This window comes from Bombina bombina, chromosome 5 (genome assembly GCF_027579735.1).
Source record: "Bombina bombina isolate aBomBom1 chromosome 5, aBomBom1.pri, whole genome shotgun sequence".
Classification (NCBI taxonomy): domain Eukaryota; kingdom Metazoa; phylum Chordata; class Amphibia; order Anura; family Bombinatoridae; genus Bombina; species Bombina bombina.
In genome coordinates, this window is record NC_069503.1 from 1,025,380,548 (window position 1) to 1,025,399,087 (window position 18,540).

The 18,540-nt window shown below is 36.5% G+C and overlaps 1 protein-coding gene across 1 annotated transcript in view; it reads right to left on the reverse strand.

Moving 5' to 3' along the window:
* The window catches only part of RSPO2 (R-spondin 2), a 205,303-nt gene that overhangs the window by 28,253 nt on the left and 158,510 nt on the right, over nt 1-18,540 (reverse strand). The window contains exons 4-5 of the mRNA XM_053713192.1: nt 16,679-16,822; nt 15,271-15,459 (exon numbers count right to left, since the gene is read on the reverse strand). Of these exons, the coding sequence (XP_053569167.1) occupies nt 15,271-15,459; nt 16,679-16,822 (333 nt within the window). The remainder of the gene's footprint in view (nt 1-15,270; nt 15,460-16,678; nt 16,823-18,540) is intronic.

An 18,540-nucleotide genomic window follows, 5' to 3' on the forward strand; every position in this document is an offset into this window, starting at 1 on the left:
ACTATTTTCATGCAAAAAAAAAAAAAAAAAAAAAAAAAAAAAAAGGAAGAATTACTAAATCTTGTGGAAATTCAAGTTGCCTTTAAACTGTAGTAAAATCACAGCTTGTAACATTTATGTTTCAATTAAAATGAGCTGGCGTGCAATATGCAAAAACATATCAAAACAATATGAGAACAACAAAGAATGCTCCATTTGGCTTTGTACATTGCAAATCATAGGTTAGGTAATGAAATTTAATTAGATATATTTTGCTACCAAGTAACTTGACTACACATAATAGCTCAAAAATGCTTCTAAATATATCAGCTTAGTTCTTAGGTGCCTGATCAAAAACTTGCCAGGGTGTAAAGAATTTTGTTTGGATTATTATATTAATGTAAGTATCTCCCCTTTATAACCAGAGCCCTGCAAAACTGACAAACAAGACCCTCAATTGCACTGCTCTCCCCTATATCTCAGTCCATGTGTCCAGATTCTCTCCCGTCCCCTTCACTCTGCTCACGACCTCCTCTCGACCTCCTTACATTCCCATCTACAGGACTTCTCCAGGCTGGCCCCTATTTTATAGAACTCTCTGCCTCGCTCCACAAGACAACAATGCAACTCTCGGCATAGCCCTCTTCCCACTTGATCCCTATAAATGTTACCTTGCATATCCTGCCTATGTTTATAACGCTTCAGAATCTGTTGGCGCTCTACAAATAACTAATAAGGAGATACACAGCCCTCAGTGTAAAATGTGTCCCTTTAAATTGCTTGAGGGACCTCACATTACTGACTAGATTTTGATAATTTCACCAGAGCAGAGGGCTTTAGATCAAAAACTGGTATTTTAGGGATCATAACCTTGCTCTTGGTTTTTGGTATAAAATGATTTCTGAACTCTAGCCAGTATTGTCAATGTGATTCCAGTGATCACAATCCTAAAACTTCCATTAATACACCTAAAGCTTGAAAACCATCACCTTCCAAAAAAAATAAAATTGTATCTGTCGTCAATACCCTGATTTTGTATTCCAAAAACCCAATGCGCAGGATTAAAGGACAAATAAAATGAGATTTGTGTATTTAGCGATTATAGCACAGGTCGGAGGGAACGTATGTTTATTAATTTATTTTTAATAGTGAATAGTTATGCTACACAATTGTGCTCCAAACCATAGTGATGGGTGTTTCTCCCTTTAAGAGATGTGAATGGGGGGGGGGGGTATAGTAAGTATGTTTGTTGCTTTATCCATTTACCTAATGTTTATTAGTGTAAAAGTGTTTTTGTTTTTAAACGTAATTGATTGCGCAAATAGCATTTGTTTGGTGCTGTTCCTTCCTATTCTCCTCCATCGTGGCAGGGGGGTAATATCAGTGCGTTTTTTTTTTCTCCCATGCAAAAAAACAGTGTTGCATTGACCAACTTTTTGGGGGACTCATTAATTAAATTGAATAGTGTTGTCCTAGCTTTATCCAGTCCTTTTAGCTGTGGAATTTGATATGTGAAAAATGTCACTGTAAATTCGTTTCTAAGAATTGAGTAATTGGATTGTGATCCATCAAAACAGGACTGGCAAATGTTAAGTATAGGGCCGTTTTTCTCCAAAGGAAAAATTATTGCATATTGTGTTTGCATTATCATTGACAAAAAGGCTCATCCACAGCCATGAACATTTTCTTTCTTAAAACCTCAACATTTTAGAAGAATTTAATCTGTTGCAGTACAATTTATCTCTAAGCACCAGCTGTGCAGTTTTCACAAACACTGAAGTATTAGGTAGCCCAAGTTTAACATTTTTAGATTCAAGACAAGCATTTTGGAGAACACATTTCCGATAAAACTATAGAGGTTATACTTAAAGGGGCATTCTAAGGCAAAAAATGGCATGCACTAGCTTACTGTTAAAATCACATAGGTAAAACCCTGCCCAGGATCTGCTCCTTGGCAGTAAAACTTAAGTTGAGCCAATAAAGTGCAGGAGTCACATGACCCACCAATCACTGTTTTAGCTGAAGAACTTCAATGTTTGCCGCTCTTGAGGGATTTTACCTTTGTGTTTCCCATCTTTGTGGGGGTTTATACATAGCTAGCTAAGGTCAGTAGTGCAATGATGACATGCTCTTAAAGGGACACAGTCTACTCCAGATTTTTATTGGTTAAAAAGATAGAAAATCCCTTTTATTACCCATTCCCCAGTTTTGCACAACCAACGCAGTTAAAGTAATATACTTTTTACCTCTGTCATTAACGTGTATTTAAGCCTCTACAGACAGCCCCTTATCTCAGGGCTATTAACAGACTTGCATTTTAGCCAATTACTGCACAAATCCACAGGAGTGAGCACAATGTTATCTATATGGCACACATGAGTTAGCAGTGTCTTGCTGTGAAAAGCTTATAAAAATGCATAAGCTAAGAGGCAATCTGTAGTGGCTTGGAAACAGGCATAAATTTTGAGGTTTAAACATTATAAAGTATAGTTTTATAACAATGTTGGTTGTGCAAAGCTTGGGAATGGGTAGTAAATGTGTTATCCATCTTTTTAAACAATAACATTTTTGGAGTAGACTGTCCCTTTAACTATTTTTTGTATTACAATGTCCCTTTCCCTTCTGGAAAAGTTAAGCCCTGCTCTTGTGCAACTGGTTGTGCAAGAACAGGGGGCGGAGCTGCAAGTGTTTGCTTGTGCAATCTTAAATTCTGGCAGTAGATATTTGGGAACATATTGATACAACTGGGGTCAAAATGTATTACATGGTGGCATTTTTTTTTTTTTTAATTATACCCATCAATAAGAGTTTATGTAGCATACAAATGAGAATCATGTTTAGTTTTTAGAACTAAGAAGAGTCAAAAGTATTGTTTTGTTAGGAAAATATTTTGTAGGAAACAATGCCAGACAACCATCCCACAGTGACCCAGCTCCATGAACTGTACTAGGCTTCTTGGCTGTACCTATCACTAGCAGGTACATTATCTTCAGATCTGTAGGAAAGTTTATGCATAAGCTTGCATGGTTTCCTTTCAATGAATTATATGTGTGTCAAAATAATCTTGTAAAGAAAGAAGAAAAAAAGAAAAGTTAAAAAAAGAATTGGCCTTGCATTAGTGTGGAATTGTAAAAATGTTAACATTGATGCAAGCTACAGGCTTCTGGTCACAACCAAAAACAAAATCTCATCAAGTATTTTAATCTTGTGTGAGAAAAATAAAGAAAACAGACATTAACATTTGTTTGTAGCTCAGTTTTTTTTTTTTTGGAATTCAACTCTTGATTTTTTTAATTTTTTTTCTATTCTAAATTTAGGCATTAAAGGGACATGAAACCCAAATTTTTCTCCCACGATTCAGACAGACCATACTATTTTAAAACAACATTCCAGTTTACTTCTATTATCTAATTTGCTTTGTTCTTTTAGTAGTCTTTGTTGAAAAGCATACCTAGGTAGGCTTAGGAACAGCAATGCACTCCTGGGAGCTAGATTGGTGACCACATAAATGCCTTTTCTCATTGGCTTCACCTGGTTCAGCTAGCTCCCAGTAGTGCACTGTTGCTCCTTCAACAAAAGGATACCAAGAAAATGAAGCCCATTTGATAATACAAGTAAATCGAAGATGTGTTTAAAATTGTCTGAATCATGAAAGAAGGGTCAGGATCATACCGTGGTAAAACCTTTTACAGAAAGAATGGATTAATATTATTCTAGAACAGAAAAAAAAACTGTTCTGCCAAATAAATTAATAAATTAATAAACTACTAAATAAAAAAATAAAAAAAAACAATAGATTTACTTCATGATAATTTGAGCAATATACATTAAAAAAATCTTAATATTAAAAACAAACAAATACTACAACAAGCCTTAAAAAGGTACATGAAACCCAAAATTGTTCTTTCATGATTCAGATAGAGAATACAATTTTAAACAACGTTCTAATTTACTTCTATTATCTAATCTGTTTCATTCTCTTGGTATCATTTGTTGAAGGAGCAGCAATGCACTACTAGTTTCTAACTGAACACATGGGTGAGCCAATCACATACAATATATATATATATATATATATATGCAGCCACCAATCAACAGCTAGAACCTAGTTTCTCTGCTGCTCATGAACTTACCTAGATAAACCTTACAGCAAATGATAACAAGAGAAGGAAGCAAATTAAATAATAGAAGTAAACTGGAAAGTTGATTAAAATTGTATTCTCTATCTGAATCATGAAAGAAATTTTGGGTTTCATGTCCCTTTAACGTGTCAGATGTCCTATGAAGGGCCAATACAAAATAATGGAGGAAAAACCACCGTAACAGCAATTCCACAGCTGCTTAATCAGAAAAGTATTTAGCATTAATAGTTATATGTATCATACAGCAATTTCTTTTGTCACTGCTGGGAAGCAAGTTATATTAGATGTCACCTGACTTACACAGTTAAAGGGACAGTAAAGCCATAATTAAACATGCATGATTTAGACAGAGCATACAATTTTAAACAACTTTTCATTGTACTTCTATGATTTGATTTGCTTCCTTCTCTTGTGATCCTTTGCTGAAAGGTTTATCTAGGAAAGCTCAGGAGCAGCAAATAACCATATATAAACACATACACACCTACTGTCATTGGCTCACTCGTGTTCAAATGTGCAAATTTGATAATAGAAGTAAACTGGAAAGTTGTTTAAAAATTGTATGTTCACCTAAATCGTGAAAGAACAATTTGGGGTTTTATGTCCCTTTAAGTATTAAACACATTTTAAAGCTTAGAACCAGGGTGTATTTGAGTTATTCAATTGGTTTGTGCTTTGGATAAAAACATTTATGCTTACCTGATAAATTTACTAGTGGGATATTTAACTCCTGGCCAGCAGGATGCGGCAAAGAGCACCCCAGCAAAGCTGTTAAGTGTAACTTCTCTTACACATAACCCCCAGTCATTTAGCCGAAGGAAAATGGAAAAACAAAAACAAGGGTGTAAGGGTGCCTGAGAAATACAAAGTATGTGGAAGTGGCGCCAATTAAGGCTATCTGATTACTTAAGAGAAAAAATGTATACTATGATAAGGATGTGTAAATAAAGCAAATTACTACAGCTACGAGTTTAAGCGAAATATAAAACAATTTATTAATCAGTTAAATAATTCTCAAATTCATTGGAATATGAGGGTTCAATCACTATCTAAAAAAGTACATTCAATCTCTATCTAAATAAAGTACAATCAATCTATCTAAAAACACCGGTGTCCAATTCTAAAACCTAACTGATAAGTATGACTTAACTAATTCAATAAAAACAATCCTTAGACATAGGTTACAGGGACTAGAAACTTAGGCAATGAAATTAACATCACACAGTGATCATATCTTTATAAGCCTCGTTAGCAAATTAAGAATCAAGACTCGGCGGTCTGAATATCTAATTCTGCAAGTGTGAATTTTGCTTTATTGCAGAGAGAGGTGTCATACACTTGTTACTATAGTCTGATGTATTCGATGATATACTTAGAATATTGACAGCAAATTTCTACTATTCAGGCAAATAGTTCATTCACAAATGAGTTTTGAATTGTTGTTTGAGCAGCTGCTTTCAGTACTCTTTCAAGCTGCCGCTTTAGTGAGTCGTCTCCACAATCCTCCTGCCCGGAGTTCCGGTATGGGAGGAGGCAAGCTACGGACACTTGCCTATGATCATGCAATGTTTCCTTGAATAAAAGTCAAGATACTGTTTAAATTCTTCTAAGTGTGCACACTTAGTTTTTTTTCTTCTTTCTCTCTTCACTCCTACCGTCTGCTCAGCGTTGAGTTGCGGTACTTCCACTTCTGCTGGCTTTAACGATCCTGGGAGCCAGAAAACATTGGAGTCTTTTCCAAACAAACTCTGGTGTGGTTTCTACGTGTTTCGGCTCTCCAGGGAGCCTTTGTCAAGATAACCCCCACCAGCTGTGTTGCCTTTTTATACGGTTTTTCCTTATTAACAATTTCTCAGTATTTTCAAAATTCTTAGATCCATCTCATGTTATTCTCCTGTTTGATGGTTATAAACTACATCATATATTAAAGCATTTTCAGCATACTGTTTCAAACCATTATTACCAAACCAATATTATCAAACCAATATTATATTATAGACGTTACATTGACGATTTATTTTTTATTTGGAGGGGTGATACAGAGCTATTAGATATGTTTATTGATGATCTAAACACCAATAGATTTGGCCTGAAATTCACTTATGAGTTCAGTAATCTAAAAATTAATTTTTTAGATATAGAGATAGAGATAAAAAATGATGAAATGAAAACAAAGACTTTTTTTTAAAAAGTCAACTCCAACAATTACATAGATGCGGCAAGTTGCCATCACATTAAATGGAAAAGAAATATACCGAAAGGACAGATAATGAGAGTTAGAAGGAATTGCACGGATTTAAGAGACTTTGAGGAACAATCGGAAGTACTAATACAAAGATTTGGGCAGAAAGGTTATAATACCAATAAAATCCAAGACATAGTGAAGGAAGTAAAAAATATAGATCGAGAAAAACTATTACTTAAAAAAGAAAAACCCCAAAAAGAAAGGTATAAAGAAACACTTGATATACCAGTAATTACAACCTATTCTGCACAACATAAACTATTTCAAAATATAGTCCAAAAGCACTGACATCTTCTATTGAAAGATCCCCTAATAGGGCCGAATCTAGGAAGGAATCCAAGATTCATTTACAGAAAGGCAAAGAACTTAAAATCAATGCTAGCCCCCAGTGAGTTTAAAGGAGATATAAAAATGTGTAATAGAGGTTATAAAACCTTAGAAGGAGAAAAAATTGAAGGTTTCTTCCCCTGTCACCAGTGTAAGGCATGTAAGAACAGCACTAAACTTAAACAGGTTAAATCTGGAAAAGATGGAAGGGTTATAAAGATAACCGATGTTATAAGATGTACAGATATTAACATCATATACATGCTACAATGCGACTGTAATTTGAGATACTTTGGACAGACAGGACGAAAACTTAAAGACCGTATACGCGAACATTTACTAGCGATCGAGCATGAGAGAGAGGATACCATCCTGTATAAACATTTCAAAGAGGTCCACAGGGGAAATACAGGAGCTCTTAAAGTTTGGGGAATTGAAAAAGTAACGCTAGATGGGAGGAGAGGGAATCTGACGAAGAAACTATTAAAACAGGAGGCTGAATATATTTTCAATTTTGGGACACTACACCCCAAAGGTCTAAATAGTGAAATGGATATAAACTCTTTCATCTAATCGGACAATCATTTAATTATCTGATGAGTATTAATGTATAACCTTGATTGTACGATAGATATCAATCACATACAATCCAATGAATAGTTTAGTAACCCCACATTATGTGAAGGTCTAAAAGATTCAAATAACATCTACACTATTATCCTTTATTTGATCTAAAAGTCATGAGTTCTAGCCAAATGAGCTAAGATCAAGTAAGGAGAGATAATAATCTACAAAAAAGAAACTAGACACTAGTGTTAATTTCTAGACAAAGTTATGTCGATAACATAGTTAGTATTGTAGATAAGTAATCAACTCAGAGTCGATAGGGCCAAGGGTCCGTATCCAGGGAAGAATACTGTATTTATTTCCCATTAGGTGAGGATTAGCTAAGAGATTAGAGTCCTTTATGTATAGATAAAGATTGAGCAATGATAGCCGAGTGGTTAAGCATTTGGGTTCCAAAGTCCAAGGACCCGAGTTCAAATCCGGCATAGAAATCTTTTTGACTATAATATTCATATATAAACATTTTATTTTACTTTATTATTTAGAACTGTTTAGATATTATATCCTCTATAGAGAATAAGGAGAGACAAATGTCCAAAACTACCCAAAATAAAACTATGTAACAGATTCACTATTGAGACTGTTATAACCACTGTACAGCTAGCCTAGTGGTTAAGACGTCCACCATAGATAGGACAGGACCAGGAGTTCGAATCCAGTGAAGAAGGAAAATAGAATTGGAAACGTGATTCAAAAAATTTCTTTCATAAAGTGATGGTTAGATAAGAGATGAGATTCCCCTATGTCTATACAATAAGACATTAAACGACTATAGCATAATGGTTAGGGATTTGGACTCTAGAGCACTAAGTCACCAGTTCGATTCCGATCACTATATATAGATTTCTTTCAACAACTTTTTAAAAAAAAAACGTTACAATCGTACACTTGATGGGATTAATTTAAATTCCTCTAAAAAATTAAGATGGCTAAATAAGACCAATTTCTGATTTGGATGGTTTATAAAGCGAATTGCTAGATGAAAGAAGTTTGATTTTATAGTATAACTAACTGATGACCTAGCCGATTTCTATAATGGTTTGAAACAGTATGCTGAAAATGCTTTAATGAATATATGATGTAGTTTATAACCATCAAACAGGAGAATAACATGAGATGGATCTAAGAATTTTGAAAATACTGAGAAAGGGTTAATAAGGAAAAACCGTATAAAAAGGCAACACAGCTGGTGGGGGTTATCTTGACAAAGGCTCCCTGGAGAGCCGAAACGCGTAGAAACCACACCAGAGTTTGTTTGGAAAAGACTCTGTTTTCTGGCTCCCAGGACCGTTAAAGCCAGCAGAAGTGGAAGTACCGCAACGCAACGCTGAGCAGACGGTAGGAGTGAAGAGAGAAAGAAGAAAAAAACTGTAAGTGTGCATACTTAGAAGAATTTAAACAGTATCACGACTTTTATTCAAGGAAACATTGCATGATCATAGGCGAGTGTCCGTAGCTTGCCTCCTCCCATACCGGAACTCCGGGCAGGAGGATTGTGGAGACGAGTCACTAAAGCGGCAGCTTGAAAGAGTACTGAAAGCAGCTGCTCAGCTGCTCAAACAACAATTCAAAACTCATTTGTGAATGAACTATTTGCCTGAATAGTAGAAATTTGCTGTCAATATTCTAAGTATATAATCGAATACATCAGACTATAGTAACAAGTGTATGACACCTCTCTCTGCAATAAAGCAAAATTCACACTTGCAGAATTAGATATTCAGACCGCCGAGTCTTGATTCTTAATTTGCTAACGAGGCTTATAAAGATATTAGCACTGTGTGATGTTAATTTCATTGCCTAAGTTTCTAGTCCCTGTAACTTATGTCTAAGGATTGTTTTTATTGAATCAGTTAAGTCATACTTACCAGTTAGGTTTTAGAATTGGACACCGGTGTTTTTAGATAGATTGATTGTACTTTATTTAGATAGAGATTGAATGTACTTTTTTAGATAGTGATTGAACCCTCATATTCCAATGAATTTGAGAATTATTTAACTGATTAATAAATTGTTTTATATTTCGCTTAAACTCGTAGCTGTAGTAATTTGCTTTATTTACACCTCCTTATCATAGTATACATTTTTTCTCTTAAGTAATCAGATAGCCTTAATTGGCGCCACTTCCACATACTTTGTATTTCTTGGATAGCCTAAATCGATTGCATATGTGGTGAAAAGTGCAATAAGGAGGTTGGCAAATCTGAGACTAACCTATCTCCAGCTCACACACTCTTTGCCTTTCACTTGTGTAAGGGTGCCTGAGGTTTACTTAAAAAAAACTGCCGAATTATAAATAAAAAAATTAAAAAAAGATAACTGTGTCATGGATTCTCCATGTCCGGAAAGAAAGAAATCAGGTAAGCAAACATTTTGTTTTCTTTCCTAAGACATGGAGAGTCCACAACGTCATTCCAATTACTAGTGGGAACCAATACCCAAGCTAGAGGACACAGAATGAACAGGGAAGGAGAAAAAGGCAGGAGGACCTAAACAGAAGGCACCACCGCTTGAAGAACCTATCTCCCAAAAGAAGCCTCAGCGGAGGCAAAAGTATCAAATTTGTAGAATATGTAAAAACTATACAGAGAGGACCATGTTGCCTCCTTGCAAATCTGTTCCACAGAAGCTTAATTTTATAAAGCTCAAGAAGAGGAGACAGCCCCAGTGAAATGAGCCATAATTCTCACAGGAGGCTGCTGACCAGCAGTCTCATAAGCCAAACGAATCAAACTTCTCAACCAGAGAGACAGAAGTAGAAGTGACCTTCTGACTATTATGCTTTCCAGAGAAAATAACAAACAGGGCAGAAAATCTTAGCTCGTAAGAAAATATTAGAGTGCGCACAACTTCCAAGTTATGCAAAAGATGTTCCTTATGAGAAGAAGGATTAGGTCAAAAAGGAGGAACAATTTCCTGATTAATGTTTCGATCCGTCACCACCTGAGGAAGAAAACCCCAATATAGTATGAAGGACCGCCCTATCCGTATGAAAATAAGATACAAGGAATCACACTGCAGAGCCGAAAGCTCGGAAACTCTGCGAGCTGAAGAAATAGCAAGGATAACCACCTTATAACTACAACATGCATCGGCTCAAATGGAGCCTGCTGCAAAACTTTAGGAACTAGGCTAAGGCTCCAATGAGGAGCAACAGGAGTAAACACAGGCCTGATCCGTCCAAGGCCTGAACAAAAGTTTGAACACCTGAGAAATCTGCCAGACGTCTGTGCAAAAGAATAGACAGCGCAGAAATCTGACCTTTCAGAGTACTGACTGACAAACCCCTCTCCAGGCCATGCTGAAGGAAAGAAAAAAAAATTTGGGTGATCCTCACCCGACTCCAAGAAAAACATTGGCATCACAGCTAAAAATATATGTACATCATACCTTGCACGTTACAGTTAGTGCACCACTCGTAATCTGGCCCTATGTGTGAAAGGTGCTCTCCTCAGTATTCCCAAAGCTTTAAAATCAGCAGCTGAATAAAAACCTCAGCATATTAATAACTAATAAGTCTATATTAAATACTGCCAACATTGGTAATACATTATCATGCAAAGGTAAAATGTAGTTGCAAGACAAAATCTTCCATTTTGACAATTGAGTTGATCAAAAATATCTGTTATTAAATGCACTATAGATAAAAGGGACAGTCTAGTCAAAATTAAACTTTCACTATTCAGATAGGGCATGCAATTTTAAACAACTTTCCAGTTTACTTTTATCATCAAATTAGTTTTTTTCTCTTAGTATTCTTTGTTGAAAGCTAAACCTAGGTAGGCACAAATGCTACATTTCTAAGCCTTTAAAGGCTGCCTCTTATCTCAGTGCTTTAGACAGTTTTTTGTACAGCTAGACAGCACTAGTTCATGTGTGCCATATAGATAACATTGTGCTCACTCCCGTGGAGTTACTTATGAGAGGGCACCGATTGGCTAAAATGCATGTCTGTCAAAATAACTGAAATAAGGAGCCAGTCTGCAAAGGCTTAGATACAAGGTAATCACAGAGGTTAAAATTGTATTAATATAAAACAGGGTTGGTTATGCAAAACTGGGCAATGGGTAAATAAAAAGATAATTTTTAACAATTCAAATTCTGAACTAGACTGTACCTTTAATTTATCCTAAAAAATTCACATCATCTCAAGTTCTTTTTTTTTTCTTCTCTTGTAAAAAAGGAAATAATTTTGTTTCCCTTGTTATTTTTTCATCCTTATCATTCAACATCAAATCTATATCACTGAAACCAGATATTGAATATGTTGCTTATAATTCCTTAGTTCTACTATCACTATCTATATGTGCTTGTGCTAATGGAGTTACCTTAAAAGAAAAATAACAACAAAAGCTTTTAAAAACGGGCAAGATTAAAGATACGATTCCCAGTGGAATGCAGAGACATAGGTTAATTCATTAATTATGGTTATCTGTAATCTGATTTGGCTGCAGTTTCACTACAAACTTTGGTTTAACTTAGCTTTTTAAAGGCTTTTAGAGAAAGGAATAAAAAAACGAGAAAAAAAAATACAATGGCTGGTTTTCAGCAATTCTTTTGCAAATATCATGATTAATAGTATATATTACCTGCCTAATTACAGTATATAAAATAGTATATTAAATGTTACACCTAATAGTAAAATACTGCTCAGATCTAATTTTATGTTTTTTGTGTAAAAAAAAAAAAAAAGTAATCTAGTAAAAAGTGATTACTTTTTTTCAGTGGCATATACACATATGCAGTGAGGGCCTGTGCACTAGTATTCAAGTTCAAAGAGCTGGCAGTGTATTGAGTCTGTGAAACCTTAAAATGCCCTTATAGTCTAAAATGACATGCTCAAGCATGTAATTTTAAGACTATCGACCCTGCAGTACTTTGTGTTTAACCCCTGCAATGGGGTTAAACCCACAGTAGAAATATCGATCAAGATTCATGGTGCACTGCTGGTCCCGAGTAGAAAATGCCACTGAGTTGTGTGACTAGCGCTGCTGATTGGATAAGCAATGAGTTCCGATTGAGACCAGCAGTGCTCCGTGGGTTCCAAGCAGGACTTCTACTGTGTGTTTTAACCCCTTTTAAAACACACAATACTGCAGGGTAGATAGTCTTAAAATAACATGCATTACATGCACGGATTAGAGCATGTCATTTTTCGATTATAATGCCCCTTTAAGTTGTGTCATACAAGCCACTACTGACTCTGAGAAAGGGTGGTGTTTGATTGCTGGTGCATGGGCTCTCACAGCATATGTTGCAGAAAAGCAGTAATAACTTACTAGAAGCTTGTTTGCAACTGCGGGTAAATGGCAAAAATACCTCTATTTAATACCGCTATTTAATTCCTCCATTTAATACCGCTATTTAAAATTAAAAGGCACATTTCAGTTTTGATTTTTTATCCCTTTAATTAAAAAATGAAAAAGACTATGAAAAAGGTGTACAGCATTGCCACCCTTAAAGAATTGTATTAAAATTTGTATTATCTTTTGGTTTAATTATTATTTGATACACTAGCAAAAAGTTGCTAGGTATTAAACCAGAACAGGTAAGATTACAGCTACTGACCAGTCACTAGTTATTTGTGAAAATAGATTTAAAAAAAAGTATGTAAATACAAAAATATCTAAGATCATTGCAGGGAAATAATATGTAGAGAACAGAAAGAGCATAAACATGATGTTCAGTCAGTAACTACAGACACACAATAGGGTCTCTGCATTCAAAAGACAAATAGTACTGAACAAATATAAACGCAAGCAAGAGAAAGAACAAGAAGAACAAACGCGAGCAAGAGATAGAACAAGAAGAACAAAACGCGAGCAAGAGAAAAAACAAGAAGAACAAACGCGAGCAAGAAAAAAAACAAGAAGAACAAACGCGAGCAAGAAAAAAAACAAGAAGAACAAAACGCGAGCAAGAAAAAAAAAACAAGAAGAACAAACGCGAGCAAGAAAAAAAAGAAGAACAAACGCGAGCAAGAAAAAAAAACAAGAAGAACAAACGCGAGCAAGAAAAAAAACCAAGAACAAACGCGAGCAAGAGAAAGAACAAGAATAGCAAACGCAAGAGAAAGAACAAGAAGATAGAGAGCGAGAGCAAGCGAAAGAGCGAGAGCAAGCGAAAGAGCGAGAGCAAGCGAAAGAGCGAGAGCAAGCGAAAGAGCGAGAGCAAGCGCAAGAGCGAGAGCAAGAGCGAGAGAAAGAGCGAGAGCAAGCGAAAGAGCGAGAGCAAGCGAAAGAGCGAGAGCAAGCGAAAGAGCGAGAGCAAGCGCAAGAGCGAGAGCAAGAGCAAGCGAAAGAGCGAGAGCAAGCGAAAGAGCGAGAGCAAGCGCAAGAGCGAGAGCAAGAGCGAGAGCAAGAGCGAGAGCAAGAGCGAGAGCAAGAGCGAGAGCAAGAGCGAGAGCGAGAGCGAGAGCAAGAGCGAGAGCAAGAGCGAGAGCAAGAGCGAGAGCAAGAGCGAGAGCAAGAGCGAGGGCAAGAGCGAGAGCAAGAGCGAGAGCAAGAGCGAGAGCAAGAGCGAGGGCAAGAGCGAGAGCAAGAGCGAGGGCAAGAGCGAGAGCAAGAGCGAGAGCAAGAGCGAGGGCAAGAGCGAGAGCAAGAGCGAGAGCAAGAGCGAGAGCAAGAGCGAGAGCAAGAGCGAGGGCAAGAGCGAGAGCGAGAGCGAGGGCAAGAGCAAGAGCAAGAGCGAGGGCAAGAGCGAGGGCAAGAGCGAGAGCGAGGGCAAGAGCGAGAGCAAGCGCAAGAGCGAGAGCAAGAGCAAGAGCGAGGGCAAGAGCAAGAGCGAGAGCAAGAGCAAGAGCGAGGGCAAGAGCAAGAGCGAGGGCAAGAGCGAGGGCAAGAGCGAGGGCAAGAGCGAGGGCAAGAGCGAGAGCAAGAGCGAGAGCAAGAGCGAGGGCAAGAGAGAGAGCAAGAGCAAGAGTGAGAGCAAGAGCGAGGGCAAGAGCGAGGGCAAGAGCGAGAGCAAGAGCGAGAGCAAGAGCGAGAGCAAGAGCGAGAGCAAGAGCGAGAGCAAGAGCGAGAGCAAGAGCGAGAGCAAGAACTCGCTAGAAAAAAAAAAGTGAGATGTTCCAAAAAAAACAAGAAGAACAAACGCGAGCAAGAAAAAAAAGAAGAACAAACGCGAGCAAGAAAAAAAAACAAGAAGAACAAACGCGAGCAAGAAAAAAAACAAGAAGAACAAACGCGAGCAAGAAAAAAAACCAAGAACAAACGCGAGCAAGAGAAAGAACAAGAATAGCAAACGCAAGAGAAAGAACAAGAAGATAGAGAGCGAGAGCAAGCGAAAGAGCGAGAGCAAGCGAAAGAGCGAGAGCAAGCGAAAGAGCGAGAGCAAGCGCAAGAGCGAGAGCAAGCGCAAGAGCGAGAGCAAGAGCGAGAGCAAGAGCGAGAGCGAGAGCGAGGGCAAGAGCGAGAGCAAGAGCGAGAGCAAGAGCGAGAGCAAGAGCGAGAGCAAGAGCGAGGGCAAGAGCGAGAGCAAGAGAGAGAGCAAGAGCAAGAGTGAGAGCAAGAGCGAGGGCAAGAGCGAGGGCAAGAGCGAGGGCAAGAGCGAGAGCAAGAGCGAGAGCAAGAGCGAGAGCAAGAGCAAGAACTCGCTAGAAAAAAAAAAGTGAGATGTTCCAGTGCTGCATAATCTAGCATTTTCTGTGTGAGATATGCCCATCAGCCATCGAGCAATACATAGCGTTATTTACAAACAAACTTCCTTTTAGCTTCATTAATATTTCTTACATGTTTAAATTCTGCTGCTATCTCATTTGTTTAACATAATACATTTCTTTACTGTATTCCTTTAAAATAAAGCCTGAAAGGTATAAATATGCACATTTCAAAAATCACACTTACAGTTCTTACTTTTTCTCTTTAGACTGTGAATGGAATTTAGGATATAAAAAAAGTTTCCCTTAATTGTTGGGTGCAATTTACTCTAAGCAGTTCAACACTTTCTTACCTCCAGGACAGTGTCTTATTGCCATCTTACATCTTCTGGATTCTGCAATAGTTGGACAAGGAATTGTATCTTTTGCTGGCTTTTTTACAATTTGCCGCGTTCTTGTCTCCAGCCCCCATTTAAAGCCACAGGTTCTATTATTTCGGCTGCATACTCCCCATTCACTCCACGATCCCACTTCACATCCATCTAAAAAGAGGAATGATATAAAAACCATAAAATTGAAAAATAGTATATTTAAAAAAGGCAAACAATTCAGTTTATAACTTTTGTACTAAGAAAATTAGTAGGAATCCTATGTAATGTATGCTTTTTATAATAAGTTGTTTTATTAAACTTTACTATATTTTTTTACTTTTTCTTTAACTTTTAGCTATGTATACATTATGTTTTATAACCTTTTTTTATTATTATTTTGAACAGGCATAAAAAAACTGTACAAATCAGCTATCACTGTAAATGTTTGAGTCAACAATACATCAACAATTATTATTATCATCATTTATTTGTAGAGCACCAACAGATTCCACAGCAATGGAAGAAACATCTATATCTAATAAAGTAAAGTAGAGAAATGTCTGCTAAGAGCGAGATTTCCGCACGTAGAAATGTCATACGTCAGATGGAATGGCTGCCGTGAGGAATTTACAAGCCAATTTGGCATTCTGTAAAGAGCTGTTGATTTTTAAGATTCTTGTAATTGTATTTTTATTGTACTAATAAATTGTATCTAATTATGCTTCACTATTGGTCCCCTCTATGCACTTATTTGTTTCTAGATTATATGGTCATGGGGGGGGAGGATACACAGCATTAAAAAGGAGCTGCAAAAGTTTTTTTAAGGTGAAGCTAGTTACATTTTACATGGGATTGCAGCAAGACTGTCTAGCTACAGGACTTAGAGAATTTTTAAAAATATACTCTGGTTTTCAATAGGATCTGTCTGATTCAGTTTGACTATAACTAGATTAGCAGAGTTGGGCACCATGTATCTCAGACTACCATTAATTTAGTGAGCATTGCTGTATTATTTTAGGTACAACAATAACCATAAACCCAAGGTAATTGCAGGATTGCATACATTGGTGGCAAAATTAACATGCTTCAAGAGTAACCACTGAAAGCAAGCTTAGAAGATGATTTTTGGAAGGTTTACATGCTGGTATCCTAGATTTAATTCACATTCCCTTTTAATTCTTCTAATCACCAATTATAATTTTTAAAGAAAGTTTGCTCTGTCACCACACAAGGTGAGTCACATATGACTGGCTATTAGGTGTCCAGCCAGTTAGTAATATTCTGAAGTCCTGCTCTAGAAATGAACATCATTGAATGCCCTTTGCAGTTAATGAGCATATATAAAAAGAACATGCTCACCATATTGAATGCTTACTGCAGGTTTACTTACCTACACATTCCATGGTCTCGTCCAATGGTGCAAACCCCTCTGGACATTCCTCCAAACAACGTCCTTTGTGAGAGTAAAAGCCAGATTTGCATTTTGTGCAAAAATCTCTGCTGAAACAAGAGTCACAGTTTTCTATTCTGCATCCTAAATATGAAGGGGGAAAAAGGGTACAATTTAGTTATCTCTTTTAATAAAGTAATAGTTTATACAGTGTGCTTAAATAACCATAATGTAATAAGCACACATTTATCCTAATAATAATTCCAGAACCGTTCCCAAGCCAGCACCATGCTTTTAATTTAACAAATCAGTGGAAATGGAACATTTAGCATTAGTGAATTATTTTTGTTGTTTTTTTTAAACTGTAGTATTTTGAAATTGTTACGATTAACAAAGTACCACAACTACATTTTCTTGCTTAAATATATATATATTTAATTACATCACAGCCCCCTTTAATTATTTTATATTGTTTATAAAATGTGTATATATAAATTTAAAACACACATACATAAACAATTACATACACACCCCTTTACATGAAACTCTACTATAAACTGTATAAAGGCATCCAAAAATAATACAAAATCTGACAGATGTTATTTAAAGTTAAAGCATTTAAAATAGCTAGAGTCTAGCGTTTACTAACATGTTCATAGCATAACTATTACAGAAAGCGCTCACATTGGTAATACTTTTTATTAAAAAAATATATATATAGGAAAGGGATGTGTACACTTTAATACTTCCACTACCATCTCTCCCAACATTTAAAAGGGACATGACACTAAGATGATATAAATTGATATATAGATATACACACTGTAATTCCATTCTAAAATTGTGTGTTTTTCAGTTCCCGTTAGAAATGGAAATGCAGAGCACAGTTAAATACCACACAGCCATTGGCTACACAATCTAGTGACCTATGTCACTAATTGGCCGCAGCAGAGAAGGTAACCTAATTTACAACATGGCAGCTCCCATTGTTTTATAGACTCTACAACATTACACTTATTTTATAAATATTTAAACAGAAAATGAAACCTGAAGAATAAAATGTAGATGTATTTTTTAGACTAATCTTACCTTTGAACGCATCATTCTATCTAGTATTTATTTAGTGTTTAATGTCCCTTTAGGAAACCTTCAACTCTGGGGCACAGATTGAGTGGTTCAAGGGCAATAACAGAGCATACTTGGTTTGGAGTCTGGGTGGCATGGGGGAAGAGCAGAAAAATCAAAAGACAGGCAATCATAGGAAGTTTTTGAGCAGCCCCAGATTTCTTTGGAAGAAACTGAGTAACAACAAATATAAATAGGAGGAAGAATAGAAGACAAAAGGAGCTCCCCAATTGGGACACCCTATCAAAGTGCACTGCACATACCCGGTCAGTCAATTTAAAGAATTCAATAAAAAGTGCAAATTAACCATCACAAAAAGAAGGGGAGAGAAAGGACAGCCCTTGCTCGTTCAATTTATTATCTTAAAGGGACATAAATCCAAAAAAATGTATTTCAGGATTCAGACAGAGCATACAATTTTGAACAACTTTCCAATTAATGTCTATTATCAAATTTGCATCATCCCCATGTTATTCTTTGTTGAAGAAAAGATATTTTGATAGGTAGTGTGCAGGTCTGTAGCACTACAGGACAGAATATAGTGCTGCCATCAAGTGCTCCTGCCAATGTATTAAATGGTTGCAAAACTGCTGCTATATAGTGCTGCAGATGTGAACGTTCCTGGACTTACCTTCCTGTTTTTCAACAAAGGATAACAAGAAAGCAAAATACATTTAATAGTAATTGAAGAAAAGTTGTTTAAAATTGTAAGCTCTATCTACATCATGAAAGAAACA